The sequence below is a fragment of the Tachysurus fulvidraco genome, chromosome 23 (assembly GCF_022655615.1).
Source record: "Tachysurus fulvidraco isolate hzauxx_2018 chromosome 23, HZAU_PFXX_2.0, whole genome shotgun sequence".
Lineage (NCBI taxonomy): Eukaryota > Metazoa > Chordata > Actinopteri > Siluriformes > Bagridae > Tachysurus > Tachysurus fulvidraco.
Window position 1 is genome coordinate 10,206,652 of NC_062540.1, and position 17,637 is coordinate 10,224,288.

The window sequence follows — 17,637 nt, forward strand, 5'->3', positions numbered from 1 at the left end:
ACTGAAAATTTTGTAGGGGACGACTGTCCACTTGATAGCCAGGCAACCACTGTTTTTAAGGCTAGGGAGACATGGTCTCCACAAAGGGCCAGAATCCCTTTCAGGAACCGCCATCAACTTCGTCATCAGGGCTGCTTCTCTCAGTGTTTTTAAGTGGCTTGCAATGGTATATTTGGTATATTCTTTTCACCTTACCGCATAGTCAACATCTCAGACTTTCTTTGAGACTTAGAACAATTTAGAGCATGACATGGCTAATAATATGAGCACATGAAAATCTCCCATTGAAAGCTTACACTGCTGAATGCCTCTGTTACACAACCAGGACTGACATTCCTGAAACTGTAGCAAACTCTCCTGTGATGTTAGCCCAAAACTCTCAGCTCAAAATATTTTATTCTTACTCTGTGAAGATCCTTCCTCCCTGAAAGGCATTTTAGATACCATGGGGCTTACACCCATACAGTAATTTGGTATAAGCAGCCTAATTATTATTATTATTATTATTATTATTAATAATAATAATAATACTATTAATAATAATAATAATAATAATAATAATAATAATAATAATAATAATAATAATAATAATAATCACCGATTCTAATTAGGAGAACCTGTATAAACTTGCAAATCCTATTTTTAAGGGTTGGGTTTAATTGTTGAATCGAGTAATCAGTCTGTCTGTTTGTGAATGGTGAACACTACAAATCAGTTTAATCCCTAATTGTACAATTTTTAAGTGATGTTGAAGAATTGTTTGGGAAAACCTTGGAGTTGGGAAATCTACCGTAGACTAAAAGTATTCGATTGCATTAAAAGTATTATCAACAGATGCTACTGAATTCTCTCTGTTAAAATCTGTATAAATATATATTTTTATTATATAATTATTAGACCTACACCTGGACTGGGAATCAATGGATCTATGGCAAACTGGATAATTGCAGGTATTCACAGGGAGAACATGCAACTTCTGTACACACAGGGCAGGAACAGGAATTGTGGATCCAGACCTGTACGTGAGATGCAAAAGTATTAAACACTAAGCCACGATCCACATTATCCTGTTTTAATAGATGTCATGTTTTTTACAAGGATGTTACAGAGAGTATTTCCCAAATGTTAGGAGAACGTAATCAGAACAATTTTGAAGATAGTGGAATGTTCCTATATTTTAAAGGTAACCAGATCATTTCCTGAACATTCTGAAAACTTCAAATTGTTATCTGCTATAAAGGTATGCAGTGTCTGCCTGTGACCCAATGCTCCTGAATGTCTAACAGTGAAAGCTAACATTATAGTATTTATTAATTGTTAATTTATACAGTATGTGGCAGTACAAGTGTATTGTACATGATTGTGTTTACCATTTTAGCCACAGCCACTCAGAGCCATATGCTAAGAATATTCATAAAAATTGTGCAAAAATCTTTTATATTCTTATGTCCAAGTATAGTAGAAGTTTCTTATTTCAGGGTACACATGGCAATTATAAAGAATAATTTTAGGGTGTTTATGCAAAGCCACTTAATATGTTCTCAGTTAATATTAAAAAAATGTTTATAAATCCAAAATATATCAACATTAAGATTATAATTTCCTAAAAAAAAAAAAAAAAAAAAAAGCCAGCAGGCAAATGTATATAAAATCATTGTATATAATTTTTGGGAAATGGTTTTATGGTCAGGAATGAAATATAAAGTCAAAGCTGGGTTCTGGTTTAAGTATTGGTTTATATGACTGAATTCAACAACCATTACATAGAGGGTGTGCATGTGCTTTTTAAAAAAAAAAAAAAAACCAAAAAAAAAACATTTATTTTCTACATGATTTAAACAAAATGCCTGACGTGTTGATTTTTTTAAATCAAGGTAACAACACAACACAGCTTTGAGAAACTAAACACTGTCACACGTTAAGATTTGAACTTAATTCTGAAGAAGTCACAGGAACAAGTTAACATGAAATAGTCTCTTAAAAATCATTAATGCAAAAATATATTTGTACACAACATTAAATAATACAAATGGAAAAAAAATACATTCTATGCTCATGAACACAAAAGGTAACAGTACGATAAGTTAGTATTGTAAATGTTGCTATATGACTATTAATCACTTTATTGTAACAGTACAGAAGAGAATTATGTACTGACATTTCTACATACACAAACTCCGTACACGGGTTTAATGAAACCCTACAGTAGCAGCAAGCAATTGTGTCACCCTTAGTGGTAGGGCAGAGGTTGGGGAAAAGGAGCATATTACAGTTTTTTAGTGTTACTGAAACAAAAGTCATGTTTAAAGATTCTCCCAAAATCACATATTTATCAGAGTGCTATGTGGATGCTGCCTGCAAAAGCAGAAAAATGTGTTCTTTGTTTCAAATGTTTTAACAACAGTGTTTTTTAAAGGGTGAAGTAACAGGAACTGACCATCTCCAGATGCTTTGAAAGGAAAAGCACAGTGATATTCCAAAACAACTGTGATAGTGCAAACATACACTCCTTGGTCACTGCATGGGTGCTTAAATTTAAATTGAATTTAAAGCTTTCTGTTTATTCCAAGGGACAGTCTGACCAAATGGTTGACTAAATGTCTTCTTTTTCTGTATAAAAAGGGAAGGTAAGGCACCTTGGAACCCTGATTATTCAGTATGTGTTGACCTGGTAACTTCCCCACTCCAGTCCTTCCAACCTGGGTGACTCGAACAGAACAGCATTACAACTCTAATTAATGTCAGTCCAATCCAGACCTACTCTCTGACCCCTCCTCTCCTCACAGCTATGGTTCCTAGTGCTAAAAGGAAAGGAAGGATGGATGCTGGAAACTGGATCTGGAATGTAGTGTGCTCTCTCACTCAGCAAATAACACTACGGTGCATATTTGGAGGCAAACTGAAAAAACGCCTCCGCACACCCAGTGTAATCCTCAAGTGAACCATTCAATTTGTTAAATCTACAATAATAATAAAAAAAATTACATACTTAGCTAGATAGAACCTAACATGTACATGCAATTGATTCCTTGCCAACTGTGGTCCAAATTACTGTCACTGCACTATAGGTACAGTAAGAGGATGCATCGGTTATCAGCAAGACTAGATACTAAAAGCAATTTTTATGTTCTGAATAAGAGAGCAACATGCCTCTGAATATAAATGTCAAAGTCAGCTCACTTATCCTGTTCAGGAAAGCTCATGGGCCTTTTTATATTATATTATTTAATCCCATTTATAATTGCACATGTTTAAAACCAGTCAGCAGCAGAACCAGAGCATTAAAGTAGTACTAAAAATGTTTCCCAGGGGTGGGACAGGAAAACAAAAAAGAAGAGTGAGGAGAGGAAATCTTGGTCTGCTTACCCAATAATACATTTAGGGGTACATTTTATAACCTGGAGATTTTATTAACAACAACCTTCAGCATATCATTTCAGACCATGGGCATAACACACATTCTAGTCTGTCTAGACGGATCTGGATAAAGAATGAGTATTTAGAGGTGTTACTTGGGCACAAGGCCACGAGACTGGGGGTAGAGTGGGGGTCCTGAGCTGGAGAGGCTGTGAGCTGACATGGAGGTGTTCACTTTCTTTCCTGTTTTGGGACGGCTGAGAAAGAAGGAATCAGAACAGGAGAACAAAAACAGACAAGTTTACAATGTGCAATAAAGATATATAGACACATACACCTGTATTGAGGGAGATCAGTAAAGAATAAATTAACTCGCTAACAACTGTGGTGAGCTGACAAGCATATCAAAATCATATTTGGTTGTAGTTTCAAGGGCACAAACACACTGAAGCTAGAAAATGAAAGATTAGAGGGAAAGAAAGAAAAAAGAAAAAATACTTTACTTTAAATGTATGGGTCAATGAGTCTGTACTCTCTGATAGCCTGACAGTCTTTTTTTGTAGTTGACAGGAGTGGAACTTTATGTGGTCGTCTTCTGTAGCACATCTACCTCAAGCTTTCATGAGACTTTTCTGCTCGCCACAATTGTAAACAGTTACTTGAGTTTGAGTTATAAGCTTCCTGCCAGCTCAATCTAGTCAGGCTTGTCGTAATATATCTCTTAAAAAGCAAGGTTTTCTTTCTGCAGAACTGACACTCGTAAGATGTGTTTTTCTTTATTGTACCCATCCGAGTGAGCTCTAAACACCGTTGTGTCTTAAAATCAAAGTATACATTATGTATCTCTCTATCTGCATCTATCTATGTGTACAGTTGCAATCAGAAATATTCAACACCACAAGATTTTAAAAATGAATCAATGACAGTTTTTTCAAAGAGAAATATTCTGCTTTGGATGGATTCTTTATGATTTAAGTGATACATAAAATAAAAACAGAAAACGCACAATGTAAAGCTTTTTGACCATTTTTATGGCCTAAAGTAGAGTTATGTGTGGAACATAATTAAGCCTTTGGGAACTTAGAAATGATCAATCATTTGTTTCAGCTGTGACGCATATATATATATATATATATATATATATATATATATATATATATATATATATATATATATATATATATAAACCCTACCAATGAAGGTATTCAAGGTGAGTTTCAATCATGAGAAAGACAAAGGGGCTTACACAAAAGTTGACGGAGGAGATTATTTCATCACACCTAAAGGGCCTTTTGTATAATATTATTATTATTATTAAGAAGAAGAAGAAGAATCATCATCATCATCATCCAAGATAGACCACTGGGAGCATTATAAGGAAGATTACATATTATGGAAGAGCTGCAAACCTGCCTGGCTGTGGCAGAAAACCCAAATTCAACTAAAGGCCTGTGCCAACTAAGTCAGGACAACTAAGAAAAAACCCTGTGTGACTGCAAGACACTTACAGGATGATCTGATGAAGGCTGGTACAAGTGCTTCAGTGGAATAAGACTGAATAAACAAGTACTTAATGACTTAATGGAAAGACTCTAATACGCACTCCACTCAGGAACATCAACATTTGGTTAAGACAAGACAGTTCTATGGACTGCTTAAATCAGGTCATGATACCAGGCACACCTCCAAGTCAACCAAAGCTTGGTTGAGGAAAAAAAAATCCAGGAACATCCTTGTCAGTCACCAGATTTAAATTTTTGGTGGGATTTAACTTTACAGTTCAAATGAAAAATTTAACTCTCAAGTCAACTTCTGTTGTTAAAATAACAAAAGTCAATAAATACTTTTTGTTATTTAATGAAGTTTTGTCATTTATTGTCATTATCATTCAACATCACAATAATGTCTTTTGAGGTTAATATTTTTGATTGTCATTTGAGAGAGAGAGAGAGAGAGAGAGAGAGAGAGAGAGAGATACTGTCATTGTTTCTTAAGATGAATCATTTGCTAGAGCTCTTATGTTGGTTACTGAATCTGGAATTGAAAACTTTATTATTCCAAGCCTAAGCATTTTTTTGTTAGTCTAATCAGACATTGAAAAGTGACACAAAATGCCTATTGACCCCCTTTAGAGGAACACAGTTGATGTTTCTTATAACTTGCTTGAACTGAGCACAATGGGAATCAGAGTCATCGTGATGTCTGTCAGATACACTCATTGTGTCAGACAGGACTACATAAAGTCACAACTCAGAAACAGGGGGCATTGTAGACAAAGGAAAAAAGTAAAAATGAAAGAATGCACTATGAAGGGGTTCTCACCTTGTTTTTGGTTTCTTGATGAATCCAGCTTGGCCCAAGGTCGAAGCATCTACTTGAATGTCATCCTCTTCCCTCAATGCATCTTCTAATGCAGCTGCCACCTTTGGTGCAATCATGGGTTCCTCATACTCTTTAGTGGTGCGTGTAGGCAAGTCAAGTTCCAGCATCAGGATATTCTCAGCCTAAGAAATAGGGTAGGGGAGTAATTAGAAAGGTTCTGAATAAAAAAAGGAGGTTTCTTATTTATTCCTTATTGAAAAAGAATCTAACAATTAGATGCCAATGTCTCTTTCATCTCAAAAGTATCTCTCTTAATGTTACTACTAGTAAGTAAATTATTGAAGTACAACATTTTCACACATCTGACCTTGCTGTGTGCTTGACCTTGTTTGGATCACTTGCAAAATCTAATAGTTTTATCTGCTGGTTACAATGATAAAGCTACATGCACTGATCAGCCATAGTATTAAAACCACATTAATATTGTGTAGGTCCCAAAATAGCTCTCACCAATGGTACAGCTCAGATGCTCACATGCATTTGTAAGTGCTTTTGACAAAAGACAGGTGGCAGCATGCGCACTCTGACCCATCTATAGATACTTAGATCCATACACCACAAGCTGGGATGCACTGTGTTTGTTTTGACACCTTTCTATCTTAGAACACTTTAACATTTATCAATTTGTGCTAAAGTGACACTTCGGTGGGATCGGAATAGAGAGGCTAGCTTTTGCAGATCAAATGCAACAGTCTTTGGTGCCCATGACCACTTTTGGGAGGTACTAACAACTGCATACTGGGAGATGCTCTGACCAGTTCATCTAGCTCTTAATCGTACCCTCATAAAAGTCACTCAGACCTTAACAATTAATTTGTTATGCATCAAAGTTTATAGTCAAATTACCTTGCTAGCCTATTTACAGCATTTGTCCATAAATAATCCATTATAATCCATAATATTCAACTTTTAATCCATTACATGATTGTTGTCTCAAACATTTATACTGTTGCCTTTTAAAATGATTCATTTGCTATGTTATCCAATTGCGACATTCCTATTGCCAGCACTATTTATGGAGTATACTGGTATAGACGCACCCTATATCTGGGTTCAGGGCGCATCACCATGGCCATGCATGCATGTTGACTCAGCGGCCTCCTGTACCCGACTGCAGACACTGGTCTTCTCATCATCTGCTGGTCACTGATCAATGCATGGACAGATAGATGGGAAGAGAGAAAGAGAGAAATACAGAGAGACAGTTCTTGTCATTACTTGACAACGGCTATTACAATGGCTATTATTGCCATTCAAAATGCTTTTAATGCTCAAGTCAAGTCAAGAAGCTTTTATTTTCATTTCAACCATCTATAGCTGTTGCAGTACACAGTGAAATGAGAAAACGTTTCTTCAGGACCATGGTGCCACATAGAACAAAGACAAGGCTAAGGACTCCTTACTTGCCACCTAGTGCAAATAGTGCAGGACAAGACCAACAAGACAGTGCGAGACAAAAGACAGTACAAACAAAAAATGACAAGACAATACACAAAAGACAATAAACAGAAACAGCACAGTCCTGTGTAAATACTGTATGTTCAGACAATATTACATGCACAGAAATACTGGAATGAACAGTGTTATAGCAGCAGTTATCAGATATTGTAAAGGATTGTGCAAAACAGCAATCAACTGAAATGTCAGACAATGTGCAAACAGAAAAAGTGCATGTAAAAAGATTAATGGATATATATTGGAAGTGTGTTTATTTAGTGTAGGTCTGTGCAGTCCATACAGTTGATGTGCGTGTGTGTGTTGTGCTCAGTACAGTTCAGTTATTAAGGAGTCTAATGGCTTGTGGGACACAGTCTGGCCGTGAGGGCCCGAATGCTTCGGTACCTTTTTCCAGACGGCAGTAGGGTGAAGAGTGTGTGTGAGTGGAGAGAGACTCCAGTGATTTTCTTAGCTGTCCTCACTATCCGCTGCAGGGTCTCGCAATCCGAGATGGTGAAGTTCCCAAACCAAACAGTGATGCAGCTGCTCAGAATGCTCTCAATGGCCCCACTGTTAAAAGTAGTCAGGATGATTGAGGGAGATGTGTCTTTCTGAGCCTTCGTAAGAAGTAGAGACACTGCTGGGCTTTCGTGGTGATGGAGCTGGTGTTGAGTGACCAGGTGAAGTTAGATCCGCTAGACGAACACCAAGAAATTTGGTGCTCCTCTACAGATGATCCGTCGATGTTCAACGGAGAGTTGTCTCTCTGTGCTCTCTGCATGTCAACAACCATCTCTTTGGTTTTATCAATATTCAGAGAAAGTTGTTGGCTCTGCACCAGGTAGTTAGCTGTTGCACCTCCTCTCTGTATTCTGACTCGTCGCTCTTGCTGAGGAGACCCAACACAGTCGTGTTATCTGCGAACTTGATAATATGATTCGAACTGCGCATTGCTGCACAGTTGTGAGTCAGCAAAGTGAACAGCAGTGGACTGAGCACTCAGCCCTGGGGGTCTCCAGTGCTCAGTGTGGTGGTGCTGGAGATGTTCAGTCCCAGCAGTCTCAGCTTCCCAATCAGGTGCTGAGGGATGATAGTATTGAATGCTGAACTAAAGTCTATGGACAGCATTCGTACATAGGTGTCTTTATTTTCCAGGTGGGTGAGGGTTAAATGAAGGGCCGTGGCAATGGCATCATCCGTGGAGCGGTTTGGACGATATGCAAACTGTAGGGGGCCCAGTAAGGGTGGAAATTGGGTCTTGATGTGCCTCATGACAAGTTTCTCGAAGCACTTCATTACGATGGGTGAGTGCGACGGGATGATAGGCATGACACTGTAAGCAGGGTGCTTAGAAAATGCGCAGAAGAGCTAGCGGATGTCTTTACTGATATCTTCAAAATTTCCCTGAACAGCGCCGTTGTTTCTACGTGCCTCAAGACAACCACCATTGTCCAACCACTCATTTCTTTGGGACGGGGACAATGGTGGTTGTCTTGAGGCACGTAGAAACAACGGCGCTGTTCAGGGAAATGTACAAGATGTCAGTAAAGACATCTGCTAGCTGTTCTGCGCATTTTCTAAGCACCCTGCTAGGAATGTTGTCTGGTCCAGCAGCCTTCTGTGGGTTAACTCTGCAGAGTACCTAGTCATCAGGGGGAGGGATGGTCTTCCTTGCTGTTACATTGTTCTGCACCTCAAACCGAGTGTAGAAGTCATTCAGTGCATCTGGGAGGGAGGCATCACAATCACAGGAAGGTGAAGCGGTCTTGTAGTTCGTGATCGCTTGTATGCCCTGCAACATGCGCCGGGTGTCTCCACTGTCCTGGAAGTGGCTATGGATTGTCTGGGCGTGTGCGTGCTTTGCCACTCTGATGGCTCGGGACAGTTTGGCCCTTGCTGTCCCCTGATCTGAAGGCTAGGTCTCTAGTCTTCAGCAGCACACACACTTTAGCAGTTGCCCACGGCTTCTGGTTGAAGTGTGTGGTGATGGACTTGGAGACGGTTATGTCATCAATGCACTTGCCGATGTAGCTGGACACTGATGCCGTGTACTCCTCCAAGTTAATGATGTCGCCGTTGGTTGCAGCCTCGCTGAAGATGTTCCAGTCAATGCACTCAAAGCTGTCCTGAAGAGCAGAGGTGGCTCCTGCTGGCCAGGGTTTCACCTGCTTCAGAACCGGTTTAGAGCGTCTGACGAGTGGTTTGTATGCTGGAATTAGAGATAACAGATGTGGTCTGAGTAGCCGAAGTGGGGGTGGGGCTCCGCACGATACGCGCCGGGAACGTTTGTGTAAACAAGATCCAGCGTGTTTTCACCTCTCGTAGCAAAGTTCCACATGCAGATGAAATTTAGGGAGCTCTGACATGAGATTTGCATAATTGAAAACAAAGACGCAGCAGTTTCTAAACTCTTGCCGTGTAGTGAGTTCTAGTCGAATGTAGTTCAGTTTATTGTCCAGGGAACAAACATTGGAGAGTAGAATGTATGGGAGAGCCGGCCAGCTAGGGTTTGTTTTTAGCGTAGCACGGACACCCGCTCGCTTACCGCGCTTCCATTTCCTCGCACACCACTTTTGGCGTCCCCTCTCCTGGTCTCCGGTATCAGGTGACGCCAGGGACTGGAGGCCTGGTCTCCACAGTATGCCGAGATCGCGAAGCCTTTCCAATACATCATCGCGCAGGTTGGTTGTTGCCCGATTTCCGTATTCTATTAGTTCCTGGTGGTTGTATACATGAACACCGCTGTCTCTGGTGTCCATGCTATAACTATTGCTAATGTGTGTAATTTTATTACATATAGATTTGTTATTCTTAAACCCTATTCTTGAAAACATGCAAATATATGTCTTAAATTGAGAATGAGAACAGTTCTCATGAAAACAACCAAAATGCACAGTAAAATTTAATCAAATAAAGACCTGTCCTAACACAGCTACTGTTCACACACACGCATTTACATACTCTTGAACACGGGTAATGGGTTTCATTTTCCAGATGTCATCCTCCTCATCAAAGGTCGCTCTCGAAATAATCTTATTCTTCTCCTCCAACGGAATGAAATTCTCGATGATCAAATGCCTGGTAAGAACAAACCAGAGGTCAAAGATCAATATGAGCCTTCGGGAACAAGCAGTTCTTAGTGTTAATGAACTAAAATTTAGTTATTTCAAGCTCCTACTTTCAGACAGTCTGCTTCACCACAAAGATATATTAATTCCATAGAACCACCTTCACAATGTTTTCTATGAAATATCCACCTCTAGTTTATACCAAGACATGCACACACATTCAACAACACCATAATAGGGAAGAATATAAGATTCGTAGGTGCTTCCACTCCTGATGCATGCAAGTGGACAAGATGCCCCATGATAAGAGCATAACTGATCAGCAATACATTCTATATTTCACATTTTTAGAACAGAATGAGCAGCTCTGTTTTCTTCTGTCTTGCAAAAAAATAGGCTTGAAAAATAACAGATAAAAATTCCCCTAGAATAATATAAGTCCAAAATTAATGCAAGTTCTACCAGGAGCTAATTTCTGATAGTGTTTCTGATAACATATTTTACTCCTGTAGGTAATAATTAATTAAAATAAGGTTATGCTGTTATATTATTAATTAAAAAGTTATGCTGTAAGGAAGAGACAGAAATATGTAAACGCCTTCATACTTCAGTTTGAGTTCTCTGGTTAATTCGTTCTGTGTCTGCTCCAACTCTTGCCTCTCTTTAATATGTACCTCCTGGACATCATGGATCTCTGCCTTCACAGCTTGTAGCTTTGCAAAGAGCTGAGCAAGATAAAGAATGCGGATCAATTCAAGAACTAAATGTGTGCTTACAGATAAAAATACATTTCTCAGGTTTAGTCATGGATAAAAGTGGAAGCAGAAATGTTTCTGGATACAACTTCCAATTAAATTAATGAATGAAAAATTAATTTGCAATTAAACCTGTACGCAGCATTATCCATGCTGTCAAAATTAGAATCTTAATAGCTGTGCCTCTGATATGTTAGCAGCACGGTTGTGTGTGGCACTGGGATAAGTGTATCAGGGTTTCACGAGATACTGCCTTATACCTTTTTTAGTTTCTTGGTCTTTATATCAACTTCCTGTTGCAGCGAGCTGTATGTCTCCTTCAGCTCAAGGGTCTCTTCATCGCGACACTCCACCTCTTGTTGCATCTCTCGTTCACGCCTTTTCTACTCAAATGTACAAGAAATCCCCCAAAAAATAGGTATACAAATGCCATAAACCAATATGTACTGAATGTTATTTTTTTAGAATCATGGTGTACATACAACTATTGATAGAGAAGAAACTAAGAATTCATTAATTATAATATACAAATAAATATTACTTATATTATACACATATATAAACACAAAGGAAGGTTTATTACAAACATATGGTAGATTTTTACCTGTTCTGCAATTTCCTGCCTTTTCTGGTCCAGAATTCTCTGCTGCTCATTAGTGTGGTCAACAATGTTTTTCCCTCCAACCAACAGCTTGCTTTCCATAGCCTTAGGGTAAGAGTAAAATGAGAGAAAAATGTTACAACTCTAAAACTACAGGTTCTTTAGTGACTGATGCTTCTGCCAAAGAGGCAGAAACGCCTATAGAAAACTCTTATTTTAAGAATTTTATTTTATTTAATATTAGGGCCACGGCTAGCCCTTTGAAGTTACCTTGACTTTGGCTGCAAGCATCTCAGATGCCTCCTTTTCCCGATGGAGATCATTCATCTTCTTCTCCTTCTCCAACAGCAGTCGCTGTTTCTCCTCTGCCACCAGACTATGGTCCTCCATAATGGCTTTCTTCTCCTTTTCTAGGTTCTCCTGCTGCTCCCGCCAATAATCATCTATGTTCTTATCCCCACCCGCCCCTTCCTCCTCCTCCTCATCATCATCCTCATCATCTTCGTCTTTCACATCATCATCCAGTTCCTCTCCTCCCTCCCCAAGTCTCCTCTTCTGCCTTTTCTTCTTTTTCCCTGATCGTTTCTCCAACTGCTGCTTCAGACGAGCGATTTCCTCCTGAAACTCCCTTAGAAGGGCGTCCTTGGGGTCTTCGTTGATGCGGGGTTTGTTTTTGATGTTTTTGGCACGGTTTGAGTAGCGTAGTGTAGTTAGAGTCTCCTCTACATTGTATGAGGCTGGTCCAATGTTAGCCACCATGACAGTGCGGGCATTGCCTCCCAGCGAGTCCTGTAGCAGACGCGTGAGCTTGGAATCTCTGTACGGAATGTGGGAGCTTTTGCCATCCACTAATGCAGAAATGACATTACCCAAAGCAGACAGGGAGAGGTTGATTTTGGTGGCCTCCTTTAGTCTTTCTCCTTGAGCACCTGTTTTTGCCTGCCTTTCACTTCCTGCCAGGTCAACCAAATTGAGTTTTCCAACACGGATGTGGTTCTCCCCATCTAGACCCAACTCACTACACTCAATAGTGATGACAAATATGGCATGAGAACGGGAACTATGCTCATTCATGTTGGTTGAGCCAACTGAACGGTTTTGGTTACCTACATTCATAACATGCTCAATCTCCCGGTCACTTTTAGTGACAAATGAAGAAAGGTCTTTGACATAAACACCTGTGTCAGGTCTCTCTTTCAGCTCCAGGCGACGAGACTGGTCCTTGGCTAGCAGGTCCCTGACCTCCTCTTGGTAAATCTCCAGGTATGATGCCCTGACCAGATATTGCTGGTTCTGTGATCGGGAGATATGTGTAAAAATGTGCTCAAAGGAGTTGGGAATGACTCCTCTTTTTTCTGGGTCACTGCGTACTCCTTCCATTGTATATGTTTTTCCTGTACCTGTTTGTCCATAAGCAAAGATGGTGCCATTGAATCCCAACAACACTGACTCCACCAGTGGTCTGAAAGTCTCATCATAGAGGTCAACCTGCTTTGAATTCCAGTCATAGACCGAGTCAAAAGTAAAAACTTTGGGGTGTTCATGAGTGGACCCACTTCTTGGATTACGCACTACAATCTGACCTAGCTTTACATCTACAGTCACGACTCTCTCAAAGTTTGCAGCACGCTCTTTTTCATTCATCGGGCGACACCGCACAACAACCTTCACAGACTCCGAGCTCTTGCTTCTAGACATAATTGCGCCTACTTTTACCTTCCTGGTGTTGCTGGCATTGATGTATTTGCTTGCAGTATTACTTCACAGTGATGGCACTTTCAGTATCATAACCTGCAATGAGAACAACAATTGCTTGAATACTTATAACATATAATGTATCCTCAAACAAGTTAAAATGCAGCAGGCTACTCACACAGACAACCTTATAGTGAAGACTAGTGTTGCCAAATCCTAAATCTCAAAAAATCTTTATTATATAGATATAGATTTGACTTAAACAACTTTAGAAATGTAGGTTATATAGCATCTTTTTAAAAACACCATAAACTTAAAAATACTGTTAAAAACTGTTTCAAAACCTATTAAAGGTCATGAGGTGTCTAAAAAATCTGACAAAACTGACTAAATTCACCAAATTGGCATCAACACTGATTACATTACGAACCCAGCCTTGACTGAAATCCTACAAATCCTAACAATTAAGCTAATGTGCCTGTAGACCTTTTAGAGACCATTTTAGTTGATTTCATATGAATGATGGCAATATAACGAAATATGGCAATAAACCCTAATATATTTCTGATTCGGTCATAATAACCAGTATGAATGCAAATGTAATATTTTACGTATAAAGCATGTTGCTGTTAATTTTTACTCAATAAACTCAAACTCTCCTATTTATATAGCATATTTAGCTAACATAGCTAGAGCAGGCTTTAGCTCGAGTCTAACACTTTATAAAGGGTTTTCTTGTACTCGCTATGGTTGTTTACATTTCCGAGGTGACGATTAATCACGCACAAGCTGTGCACTTCTTGAGCCAGCTAAAAAAAAAAATTCATAACGGTTTTGCAAATGTAGGTAACTAACAAGCTAGCTAGCTAATGCTAGTTGAATCAGCACACAGTTCCTGGCAACCTCATCCTGTAGCGGCCAAGCAACGGCAAACATTTACTAGCCTACCAAGCTAGCTCCATATTATAAACACAAGCGCTTAGCGTATTGCTGTGTCACAGTTTCGTGTAAAACAACACGTTAATAATAAAGAACTTTACCTGCACACCTAGGCGACACCTCCGTCAGACATTTCTGCATATTCCTGCACGACCGCTACTCTGTGATTGAAAGTGAATGAGGTGTAGGTGTGAATGTATGTGTGCTTGTGTCTAGTGGATACCGTGTGTTTGGATTAGTTTTGTATCATTCGATAGAGAGTCGGCTCTTTGAATCGGCTCCATTGGGTGAACGTTGAGAGCAGACTTGCTACTGAAGATGTAACATTTGTAAACTTTGAGCTTTTTTTGCACTAAATTGAACCAACTTTTGTACTTTTACCATAACATTTTTATTTAAATTGGTTTATTCTACAAAAAGTTTACTGTTACTGTATCTGATGGATTGATTGATAGATATATTGATATATAGATAAAAATGTTTTAAATGTGAGCTCAAATATCAAATACACTGTTAATGCTGTAACAACAGGCAAAACTCTAAGTGACTTTATAGCCTCATTATTTATCATGAGTTTTAACTGTGCTTACAGTTGGAGTTTTACTTGTGATATTTTCATTTTAAGATTTTTTCATGTTAATGCTGCTAACACAGGGTTTTAATCAATCTTAGGTAAGTGTTTTATGCTGGTCAGGATCACAGTGGATACAGAGATATACCAGGAAAACTGGCCACAGTGTCCACACCAAATGTCAGCTAGCTTCTATTTCATAATGTTCTTTATCTTTATCATAATGCTCTTTTATTTATTGTATGTTACTGTTTATGTGAACATAACATACATGCATTGTTTCAGCATCTAAACAGCTACATTAACAGGATTACATTAGCATGAAATGCAGTATCGTGTGAATACTATATACATATACTATTTTTCAATACAGTTATATTCAAGCATGGAATGTTCTTATCTGAGGGGGAAAAAAAAAAGTTTTTTATGCCAAAAATCCCCCAAACTCTTCTGTAAGTTGTTCCCCTGAGATTACTAAAGAATAGAAATTTTCACAGTTCTAAACACTTCAGTGCTTCTAAAGTTCATCTTAATTTTGCTTTTTAATTGGGTTGTCCATTCCAAAGAAGGAAGAGGGCCTGCCATGGATATATATCTCTTTCCCGCTTAATGAAGGCTGAGAACAAAGACACAGTTACTTATAAAATGGTCAGCTTTGCCCAAGATGTACAGGTCAAGGTGACCTACATCTGGATGAACACTGACCACCTTCACCTGCATAAAAAGAAAGCAAAAATTAGGTTGTGAACAGGGTAAAGTAAAGAATGAGCTAAAAAAAACACATTCTCAGGTCTACAAAGATCAATAAAATGTCTTCAACCAAAAAGGATTATAAATCCAAATGACAAAAATTACTAAGAACCTAATTCCCATGATTTTATTTCTGCTGTTAAAGAGTTTTGTAAAACATCACTGAATACTTGATTCGGATTGGTCAGAGTGCGTTCAGAATGAGCATGGCTCAGGAAGTCGTTGCAAATAAGATTCATATTAATGTGTTTGTTTTTATATTACATACAGAGCTTTGATTAACATTTGAGTAACATCAACATTAACATTTCTTATCCTTGTACACCCAGTTGGAAATCAATCACCTTTCCTTTGAAGAGTTTCTCGATATGTCATAAAGTGGGGACTGGCTTCACCTGACTCCAGCAACTTGAAGGCCTTTTGCTAGAGGAGATGAGGAAATTAATCAGACATAGAGAATCTGCTGGTAGTAAATACTAGAGGCCTATAGAATTCAAGTCTACTTTCACATGGCTGTTAGTAGTCATTTGAGATTATAGCCATAACTAGTTCTTAGTGGTATTTAGAAATGGCAAAAGATGTTATAAGTTAGGGTAGTATCAGTTTGAAACTGTACTGAAATACGGGATTAGTTTTTTTTTATGCAATGAATGCATTTATTTATGCATGATACAGATCGTATTTGTGAACAAAGTACATTGCAACATTTTTTTTAAATTCATTCATTCATTCATTCATTCATTCATTCATTCATTTTCTACAGCATATCCGATCTTCTCGGGTCATGGGGAGCCTGTGCCTATCTCAGGCGCCATCGGGCATCGAGGCAGGATACTCCCTGGAGTGCCAACCCATCGCAGGGCACACACACACTCTCATTCACTCACACACACACACACACACACTCTACGGACAATTTGGAAAAGAGAAGAGACAAAAGTGGTGGAAGCCCCACATGACTCAAATAAACCCACATAAACAAATGAATGCAAACCTTAACCCTTTACCACTTTAAGACACAAATGCAGCAGTACTGCAGTTTTAGACACATCCCAACTTACCCAGTTTGATCCAATATGGAGGTGAATCCATACATAAGGTCTGGAAAGCAGTGTGTCGATGTGCTTCTCTCCATCCTGCACCAACGTATCAGCCCACACAACATAGCGCTGCAGGCCCACGTGCTCCTCCAACACAGGAAACTGGGCTGGAGCTCCAGGAAGAGCCAGCACCGGGTGCTCCAGCGGGGGAAGCCTGAGATTATGTATTTATCTGCATTTCTATGATGGCTCACTAAATAACACATTTTGGTAATCAGTCACTCCAGATGAAGTAGTGCAATCAAAATCATGACACATTTCACCTTTTAATCCAATGTGGAATGTAGTAGGAGCTGAAATACAGGCCAACAAATGGGACAGAACGATCAAATTCAACACCAATGTGGTCCCAGAATGGACCAAATGGATTTCCATCCTGTAAAAAAAAGAAAATCAGTAATTAACCTAAAAGGCCAGAAGAGGGCAGAGCTTTATTACTGATGCCAAGAAGAACACTTAAGTTATCTTTTTATTAAAAAGTCACCTTTTATTAAGCCGCAAAATAAAATGACTCAATAACATTTCATATATCTTTAAATTTTAAAGTTGTGTCTTAACAAATATTTGTCTGTTTCTAATCTGTGAATCTTTTCCCAAACAAAGAAATTACGGATATTTCCTACCTATCTGGGGGAAAATATATATTATTGCAATCTGTTATTATTCTTTATCATGCTACAGGTAGGCACATAGAGACCACAGAATAACCAACAAAATTTTCTGCATCCTTATAATCTTGTAATCTTTAATGGATTGATATCATACAAGTCACTGTTTAATACTACCTAAATGTGGCTTGTGAAGTAACAGCATTCTTTATGTACTGTTTTAACATGATGGAGAGTCAGAGCTCATCGTGAAGGTCACCACCCAGAAGCAGCCAACACAGAACTGGGACTGTTAGCCTTTGCTTAGAGTGAAATGGTGTGTGTGCATTACTAACTGAGTGCAAGTTTGTGTACTAGACATTTCCTGACAAATA

At 38.8% G+C, this 17,637-nt stretch overlaps 1 protein-coding gene across 1 annotated transcript; it reads right to left on the bottom strand.

Annotated features, from left to right (window-relative positions):
• Window positions 1–1,642: 1,642 nt before the first annotated feature.
• Window positions 1,643–14,503, bottom strand: LOC113641941 (kinesin-like protein KIF3B). The gene is made up of 9 exons (XM_027145140.2): window positions 14,336–14,503; window positions 11,871–13,391; window positions 11,604–11,705; window positions 11,260–11,382; window positions 10,851–10,969; window positions 10,138–10,254; window positions 6,780–6,885; window positions 5,680–5,861; window positions 1,643–3,614 (listed from the first exon to the last, which is right to left on the bottom strand). The coding sequence occupies exons 2-9, from the start codon at window positions 13,296–13,298 to the stop codon at window positions 3,509–3,511; spliced, it is 2,283 nt and encodes a 760-aa protein (XP_027000941.2). The 5' UTR covers window positions 13,299–13,391; window positions 14,336–14,503; the 3' UTR covers window positions 1,643–3,508.
• Between the last annotated feature and the right edge of the window lie 3,134 nt (window positions 14,504–17,637).

What these genes read in the sequence shown, in the direction of transcription:
- LOC113641941 (XM_027145140.2), bottom strand. Translation starts at nt 13,298, where the DNA reads ATGTCTAGAAGCAAGAGCTCGGAGTCTGTGAAGGTTGTTGTGCGGTGT. An exon ending in CCCATTACCCGTGTTCAAGA is followed by an intron (nt 6,886 to 10,137) that starts GTATGTAAATGC and finishes TGCATTGATCAG; the next exon opens with TGACCAGCAGATGATGAGAA. An exon ending in GCCCTGAACCCAGATATAGG is followed by an intron (nt 5,862 to 6,779) that starts GTGCGTCTATAC and finishes CCTATTTCTTAG; the next exon opens with GCTGAGAATATCCTGATGCT.